The 8,802-nt window shown below is 35.7% G+C and overlaps 2 protein-coding genes across 3 annotated transcripts; both read right to left on the reverse strand.

Moving 5' to 3' along the window:
- Positions 1-993: 993 nt before the first annotated feature.
- LOC144555919 (uncharacterized) lies at positions 994-3,180 on the reverse strand. The gene is made up of 3 exons (XM_078304359.1): positions 2,866-3,180; positions 1,360-1,868; positions 994-1,265 (listed from the first exon to the last, which is right to left on the reverse strand). The coding sequence occupies exons 1-3, from the start codon at positions 2,904-2,906 to the stop codon at positions 1,192-1,194; spliced, it is 624 nt and encodes a 207-aa protein (XP_078160485.1). The 5' UTR covers positions 2,907-3,180; the 3' UTR covers positions 994-1,191.
- Positions 3,181-5,642: 2,462 nt separating this feature from the next.
- Positions 5,643-7,870, reverse strand: SDIR1 (RING/U-box superfamily protein). 2 transcript variants are annotated; one of them, XM_078304559.1, is made up of 9 exons: positions 7,710-7,870; positions 7,232-7,352; positions 7,072-7,126; positions 6,913-6,965; positions 6,600-6,822; positions 6,362-6,494; positions 6,198-6,249; positions 5,985-6,110; positions 5,643-5,875 (listed from the first exon to the last, which is right to left on the reverse strand). In XM_078304559.1, the coding sequence occupies exons 2-9, from the start codon at positions 7,307-7,309 to the stop codon at positions 5,774-5,776; spliced, it is 822 nt and encodes a 273-aa protein (XP_078160685.1). In that variant the 5' UTR covers positions 7,310-7,352; positions 7,710-7,870; the 3' UTR covers positions 5,643-5,773. The 2 variants fall into 2 exon arrangements, with proteins under 2 accessions (XP_078160685.1, XP_078160686.1); XM_078304560.1 differs by having other exon boundaries at positions 7,232-7,385; positions 7,710-7,828.
- Between the last annotated feature and the right edge of the window lie 932 nt (positions 7,871-8,802).

The following is an 8,802-nucleotide window of genomic DNA, read 5'->3' on the forward strand; positions in this document are numbered from 1 at the left end:
AATATTGTTTAAAAAAAATTAATTTTTTTTTTATTCTATTACCATGGCAGGTCAAATTAGAATGGGAATTCCCATGCTTCTGTCAATAAGTCAATAACAGAATATATATATACAAATTAAGAAAGGATACAAATTGGCAAAATTAATTATCAAATACCAAAATAATTTCTCTTTTTGCCAAATTTTAAACCACAAGTTGAATTATACAATGAATTTCGTACAACTGGAAGAGCGTTTTGCAGAGTTCTTGCAGATTCAACATATTGATTTTGAATTATTTGTTTAACAAATGACTTCGTTTGCTGTAATTTGCTCTAAGTTTAGTTCCCAAATTCCACAGCTGAAACTTGCTGGGCTTATTGGCCTGAACTGCTAGAGAGGTTGGGTTATACCATGTTAAAATCTGACTTCGACTAATCTAAAGCAGTGAAAAAAAAAAAAAAAGCTTTTTAACCCCGTATGTTTACAAATTTGTTTTTGTTATATAATTATGCAAAATAAAATTGAATTTGGTGGGACCGTTTTGAACAGTAGAAGATTCCTGGCTGATAAACATAGATGGCAATCTGTACAATTGGTCATGTCATGTTTTCATTGCCACTTTTATTTATGGTTTCGTTCTATTTGATTTTGATTTTTCTCTGCCAGTAATTCATCTGGCAACACACGTCCATGTCAAATTCTTATAACAGACATTGACGTCAGTAGCTCTCCAGTACATAAAAACTTGGTACCAAACTAGTAAAGAATTGAACTCTCAAAGAAAATAGCAAACAGCGAGTTAGAATCACCCAAAGAACAGCAAGACTTCATATTTTGTATGGATGGAGAGTAGAGGAAGGGAGGGAATAAAAAGAAAAGAAAATTTTCTATCAAATTGTGTTTGGTTGACAAAATTATGTCGGAGATGAAGGGTATAGGAGATGAAACGTTCAACCTTGTATCATTGTAATTAATATAATTGATTTCCTTCTCAATTTGAAGTATAACGGATGAAAAAAAAAATTATTACAGATATTTTTAGAAAAAATAATACAAATGTGCAACATTACACACAGCAAAGACATTCTAGGCTCATGAGCCGCCTAAGAAACCAAATGCATTACAAGTAGAGAAGTTTTCACTCAAAAACTAAATATTAGTGCTAATAGGGATGAAATCTACAGCACAAATATATAACAGAAAGGCAAATCAAAGCATGAGCTTCGAAAAGTACTGCTCAAATTCTTGATCAATTGTTAACTGTCTCGAACCTGCTCTACCATCTGCACAGATTGACAAAATGCTTAGTATAATTTGAGGGAGGCTGAATTTGATAATGGGAAGGAACAATGAAGGAATGTTGAAGTTAGGGGCTACCTTGCATGATTCCGCTCAATGTGGATTGGGTTACAAACCCATCTGACCCGTTATTATACAACATGGAATCCAAAGTGTTTGGATCTGCATCTTCACCACCCACCATGTTACTCTTCACGAGTTCAGTTATGACGGGGTCATGCAAAGCTTCAAGCTCCTTAAACAAATCCTTCTTGCCATTAAATCCGATGCCTCCTGAGCCAATGTTGTCAGTGCTGTCGAACTCAGCTGAAGAACTAAAGGTGCTACTTGACGTAGCCTCGTTGCTGCAGCAGCTAGAGGATATGTAAGACCAATCTGGCACCATAGATGGATGGGACGCAATGTGAACATTGTTATGGAAAGGGGAATTGATGCTATTCTCTGACGACTCTGCTGATTCCGTTACATGTTGGTTTTCTAGCTTCTGCTTTGATATCGGTGACCCTGAATCAGTATGCTCACACAGTAATTTTCTCTTCTTGTTTAGTTCAGTGCTATGATCAGAAACTTCCCTTATGAGAGAGGAGCTGCAATATATAGTTATCGGTTAATCCTGTTAATTTATGTTTGAACCAAACTTAGTTTGAGATTCATATAAAAAGGTAATTAGATCAATCAATAAGAAACTGACCAAAGGTCATGCGGTGAACCCTTGAAAGATTGCTATACTTTTACCAGACATTATTCATTTATTTGTTAAATCTAAAAAAATTATCTCATATGTTCTTTATCCAATCAATCAAGGACCATTCTAAAGGCTCAACATCATGCAAAAGAGTTCAATAGCTAATTAAAATCAAGTTATCCTCCTTGTTGCTTCTATATCGAAAGAAAATAACACGAAGGCTGTTCAAATCTAATGCCAATTCATGAAGGGTATAATACCAGACATGAAGACCATTATTATTTTCCCTGGTGGTGCTTGTATTGCACTATTACCTAAAAGGCCAGAACAGAACACAGAGGATATACACCAATAACCTAACAATAGCTACTCATAAAAATAATATAAAAAAAAAAAAAAACTACTCCTGAATAACTTACACCAGCAGTACTAATTACCCAATGGTAGTGACATAGTCTCCTGCAGTAAAGATCCAAGATCAAATTCCAGCAAGGATTGAGTTGGAGCTTAATTTGGAGGGGTGTGTATGGCCTACAGGCTTGTACTCGATAAAATAAAAAAAATTACAAACACACTGCAACTGGCGCCAGCTACGTTCCAAATTTACAATCCAATGCTAATTTGCTTGTTGGATCAGCTTCAAATAGAAGAGCATTGCAATATCAGGTCCCTTGCAAGCGGGGATTACCCCGTGTAAAGTGCAAACTAATAACTCGATAATATGTTGCCTCGCAATCAGGAAATTATTTTGAGATTAATGCAATCAATCCCAGATTCCCAATTGGCAATTTCATCGGTAAAAAGGTATTCCTTTTGTAAATATATAGACGGAAAATTACAAAACTGAGCGATATAGAGAGGAAAAAGAAATGATAAAAGGCAGAAAATCGTAAACAAACCTGTGGCTGGAAAGATGTTGGCGATCCATATGTTGCTCCATGGATGATCGATTCGACTACGATCCTAGTAAAGATGGAAGCAAAAGCCATAAGTTCCAGCCTCACTCCCATGTTGCTCCATGGAGGATCGATTCGACTTCGATCCTAGTGAAGATAGAGAACAAGTTAAGTTCCAGCCTCCCTCCCATAGTCCCATGCTTCTTTTGTACGGATCAAACCCTTTTCTGAAATTATTTATTAAATTTACGGATCAAACCCTTACGACTTTGGGACTTGCAAGAGGAGACAGGGTGCGCGCGCGAATCTTAGAAAGATCAATAGCACTTCATTACAGATAATTAATCGCAGTGATGGATATCTAACTATTTGATATCAACTACCAAGTTTTCAAAAAAAAAAAAAAAGCTATTTGATATCATACGACCCCGCACTACAGTATTTATTTTATTTGCACCGAATCTTTATAAGAAGGAAGAGGGAAATTTCATATGTACCCCTCAAAAACCTCAAAATTACTAATTCACTCTCTAAAATTCTTAATATCATATTAACCCCTCTAAATTTAAAACTAAAAAATTTACTTAATTTATTATTTTTCTATTAAAACGCAATATAAGTTTATAAAGTTCTCATTTTGCCCTCTAATATATAGCATATATAAGAATATAATATTCCGTCTTCTAATTAGTTGGTTTATGACGATAAATGATTCTCTAGTTATGATGCATACATAATGGTATTTAAGTATTTATTTATGTGCATATCACAAGTAAGAAAATGACTCATTTATTCTAACAAAGGATAAATTAGAAGACTGAATATTTCTGTTAAATATGCTACATATTTTTTTCTAAGAATGTATAAAATGAATATTATATAAATTTAAAATAATTTTTAATAAAAAATTCATAAACTGGATAATTTTTTGAGTGAGTCTATGGTACTATGCATATTATGATTTGTTACCGTACCACGGCTCTATATTCGAGTTTTCAAATCCTAACGGTCGATCCGAACCGTTCATCTTGTTCTCCATATTAATATGTGTTTGGAAACCAAATTTTACATTTTTTGAAATTTTTTTACTATTTTTTGAAATTTATTGAAAATCACTGTTTTTGGATGGTCCAGAATTTTCAGATCAAGTGATTTTCTAAATATCTAAAAAAATAGTAAAAAATTTTCAAAAAATATAAAATTTGGTCTCCAAACACATTAATATGGAGAACAAGATGAACGGTTCGGATCGACCGTTAGGATTTGAAAACTCGAATATAGAGCCGTAGCACGGTAACAACCCGTGATATGCATAGTACCATAGACTCACTCTAATTTTTTTTATTGAATTGAGGGGGGTATGAATTTTAGAGGTTAAATATGTAATTTCGAGGTTTTTGAGGGGCGTGTGAAATTCCCGAAGAAAGAAAAAGAACCGTACAGTCCGTACTTAATAGGCAAGAAAGGAAGAATAGGCGGGCCGCAACCTTATGCAAGGTAATTTATTGAATGACATGGGTCCAGTACAAAAGGAGGTGGCCAAATTAGAGTGGTGGTTACACTGTGTTTGATGGTTGTGGCCTTGTGGGAGCACGGAGGATGAGTGGGGGAGAGGAAGAATTCGTATCCTCTGAGATATCTCAAACTTTCCGTGACTTTATGGAAAATCCTAACCGTTTAAAGACGTTTTGCACGAATCTCAAAGCCCACATGACACTGACCCCCTACATCACCCCCGAATAGGCACCGGACACGTCGGTCACACAAAAGTTGAGATATCTCAGAGGACACGCACTCGGAGAGGAAGGCATGATTGACGTATATGGCCGACGTGTTCAATTTTTATCTATTTTGATGGTTGTGGCTTTTTCAGTCCGCATATGCACATTTTCAATTTGCATGTCTGCATATTCGGACCGCATATGCGCATTTTCGGTCTGCATATTCGGACCGCATATGCGCATTTTCGGTCTGCATATTCGGACCGCATATGCGCATTTTCGGTCTGCATATTCGGATTGCATATGCGCATTTTCAGTCTGCATGTCTGCATATTCGGACCGCATATGCAACCGCATGCTCAAAATTGTATGGAAAGACCGCATAGCCCATCTGAGCACAACCGCCGACTGCATAAGCATATACGATCGCATTTTAAAACACTGGATACGACGATAACTACTGAGTTAACTTGGTACTGTTGCAAATACTCTTTTATTATCAATATATTTCTTAGTTAACGTGGTACTGTTGTAAATACTCTTTTATTATCAATATATATCTTAGTGGATATTTTCCACTGACCCTTAAAAAAAAAAAGGTTTGGCTCTTATTTTAACATAACATCGTTTTATATATATTTTATTTTCTAAACATGGGAGCGTAACAGAAGCGGAACTGACTATTTGATCGGATTAAGCGTACACTCTTATATTTAATTCAAAAAAATACCGCTGCTAATAGTTTAAGATTGAGGCTATGATAACATGCATAAGGTTCCGAATTGTTAAATATAGTCTTCGTATAAAAATATATTTAGAGAGAAAAATTTACATTATTTAGATTTTTTATTTTTAATAGGTAAAAATTAATGCTTTGATGATCCAGAATTTACAAATCAATTATTTTTCTCCTATATATACAAATTCTAAAAAATATAAAATTTAATCTACATGTACATTTTCACGTGAAGATTATGCTTAGACCTGTCTTTCTTGGCCATGGAAAATAGATGTCGTCGACTTCTGTTTCGCTTCGTCAAAACACTGATTTACTATGCAAATACACAACAGTACAATTTCAAAACAATTACTTATCTTCATCAATACAATTTACAATGCAAAACAGCAAGAGTCAGTAACTAGCTCAGTAGGGAGCACATATGGAAAGGTACACCCACCACCTTCAGAGTTCAGACCATGAAAGAAGCATCAGTCTCGCCATTGACCCGATACTTACACACTGGGCACGTCCCTTGCTGTCTCAACCACGGGTCTATGCAACTGGCATGGAACTACACAGTTATTCAAAGAAAGAATTTCAGAAATCAAACCTTATTGAGCCGATTTTGTCTGATCTTTAGAAACCAAGATCCAATGAAAAGAATAAGGAAAACAGAAAACCTGATGCAAGCAAGGTAAACTTCTAAGTAGATCCCCTTCATTGACTTGCTCCAAGCACACACTGCATGTCAGTTCATCTTCTGATGATTTCCCACTTTCTTCGGATTTCAAATTCTCTTTTCCTATCTGCTAACAATTCTTGGTATCAGTTTAAACTGTAGGACCAGAAATTAAGGGATAACAGGATACCAGCATTATAAAATACATACGTACCTCATTTGTTGATCCAGATGTTGACCCCCTCTGTGGAAGATTAGACCCATCACTGTACTAACAACAACAATTAACCAATTAGACTCCACCAGAGCTCCCTTGATAAATAGATCTTTTTGCGGTGTTTAAGTTTAAAACAGAAAAGAGCAAAATGATTATATTGCCTTTGATTAGAGGTGGGCCCCTTGTCAGAATGTTTTTTATACTTGTGAACAGGTAGAGCATTTATCTCCTCTTCGCTCATTGAAACAGCGTGTGGAATGTCTTCCGAGTCTAACGCTCTTAGTGTATCATAATCTATTAAACGCGAATGAAAGAGCTGTGTCAGATTTACATTCATGGCAGTGAACAGACAACAATATTTTCGTGACCGTCATATATAAAATTAAACAAGTGAAGTACCTAAATCATCAAAATCTCGATCAAAAAGTGCAAGTTGAAGCCTAAGGCCCTGCATATGTCCCCTGCTAGCTATTGCAATGGATGGAGGTACATGCAACTGCAATTCTGTATGTCTCAGGAGTCCACTTGCAGCAACTGCATTCGCATGTGCTTGCAGTTGCTGACAAGTGGCATACATCCTCAATGCAGTTGCTATCAAAAAGACCCCTAATACCAACCACAGCTACAAAGAGGAAAAAAAATCATAAACTTCTCACAGAAGAAAAGAACAAAACTTTTATAGACAAGAAAAGTATATCTTGGCGGTGCGTACCAGGAAATTCGGAGACATCTGGTGCGAGTTCAGTATCATGAATAGCAGGAAAACTGTGAACGGATTATGTCTATATCATCATGGTAAGGATACAAACAATAACTTTGACATAAAAAAAATTTAATTCACTTCATTTATCATTTGGGGTGATTTTATTACCTGTCACGAGAAAAGCCATCGAATTTGAGTTAACCGTTCGACCTGCATGTATTCTCTGTACAGTGGATACCAATCGAAAATATGAGAAAACTCTTATTGCAAAAGAATAAAATAGACCAAATAGATAAAATCAGAGCTATAATAGAAATGAAGAACATACCATAGGCCTTCTATCTGGGATGAGATCAGGAAATCCACCCCCAATGTCAGCTCTACTTCCTCTAAAAACAAAACTCATAGCACCAAATTGTGTGATCAGCTCAAAGTGTCCTCTTTCAGAACTAGAAACCAGAGGAAAAGAAGAAAGAAATTGCCTGTCAATCCAAAGGTAAATTTGTAAATTGAGTATGGAAGTGCGTTATTGCTGTGACAAAAGAGGTGTAGCTGGAGCCTGCTGGAGGTATTAAATGAGATTTCAGCTGAGAACGTGATTTACCAACTAAAACCCTAACCCAAATTCCAGATACTTCCAGACTAACAAAGGAAACTCGTTGAAATTACTTATCAAATGAAGCGTTACAAGCCGACCAAAACCCAGAATTTACGACAAAAAAGATGGGGAGAAGAACAAATTCAGTGGGTTAAAGCACCCAAATTGAATGGTCGAATCATAAAATAGAGAGGAGGAAAAAAAATACCTGCTGTTATGCAAGGGATACTTTATCCAGAAAATTGGCAACTATAAGCTGGAGAATTGAGGAATAAAATGAGCTAAAAGGCATAAAGAAGAAAACATAATTATTTGCTTTTCTAGAGGGAGAAAAAGAGAGAGAAGCAAAGCGAGAAAGAAGAAAAGAGGGGAGTTAAAATTAAGTGTTAATAACGATTAACGAGTAATCGAGTAATGACACGCTTGTGGGGTCCCGATAGAAAAGAGTAGTTCCACAAGTGAGCGCCATTCTAATTTGGTCTTGGACTATGATCGTGTCATGGACCTAGCTAGGCATGACATGTGGATTGTGGACACCGATATGTGGGGTCCGGAGTCGAAGAGCTGGCATATAAATTATAACTACAGGTCTATTGGCTTTTCCTAAAAATATATATATATACAAGTACAGGTCCACGCCCGCTCCCGGCTCAAATGCTCAATGGCTCCCGGCCTTCCAGTCTATCCCGGTTAGAGATTCTGGCCATGTTTGCTTGTGGAGTAAAAGGTGGAGTAAACTTCTTATTTTACGCTTAAGGAGTCAAACAAGGAGTAACATAGGTGGTTTAAGATAGAGTAAGATTTGAGCTAAACCGGAATAATTTACACCACTTAGAAAGGTGATTTAGCTTACTCCACCAAATATGATTAACTTACTCCGGTTTAACTTGGAGTAAGAAATTTAATCCGGTTTAACTTTACTCCACAACCAAACATGACCTCTGAGTTTAACTAATCAAGGCGAATTTCATTCCAAAATTAGATAAGTCTGGAATTAAGGGGATATTTAGCAGTCCGGTTCTAATCTATACTGGTTGAGATTCAATTTTTTTTTTTTTTTTTTTTTTGTAATTGCGCCACATCGTTTGATTTACTTCTTTCTTCTTATTTATCTTTACTTTATACAAAGGCTCATATAGTTCTAATTTTCCTTTTTAATTAAAAAAATATGTTTAATGTATTTAAGATGTGAAACCTTTAAAATGATATAATTCTTTCGTATTACTTGACTGAAATTATTAAAAAAAAAAATTATACAGAGTTTTAGTGTGCATACAAACTTTTCTTCATAGAAATTGTCT

The sequence above is a fragment of the Carex rostrata genome, chromosome 6 (assembly GCF_964058835.1).
Source record: "Carex rostrata chromosome 6, lpCarRost1.2, whole genome shotgun sequence".
NCBI classification, from domain to species: Eukaryota; Viridiplantae; Streptophyta; class Magnoliopsida; order Poales; family Cyperaceae; genus Carex; species Carex rostrata.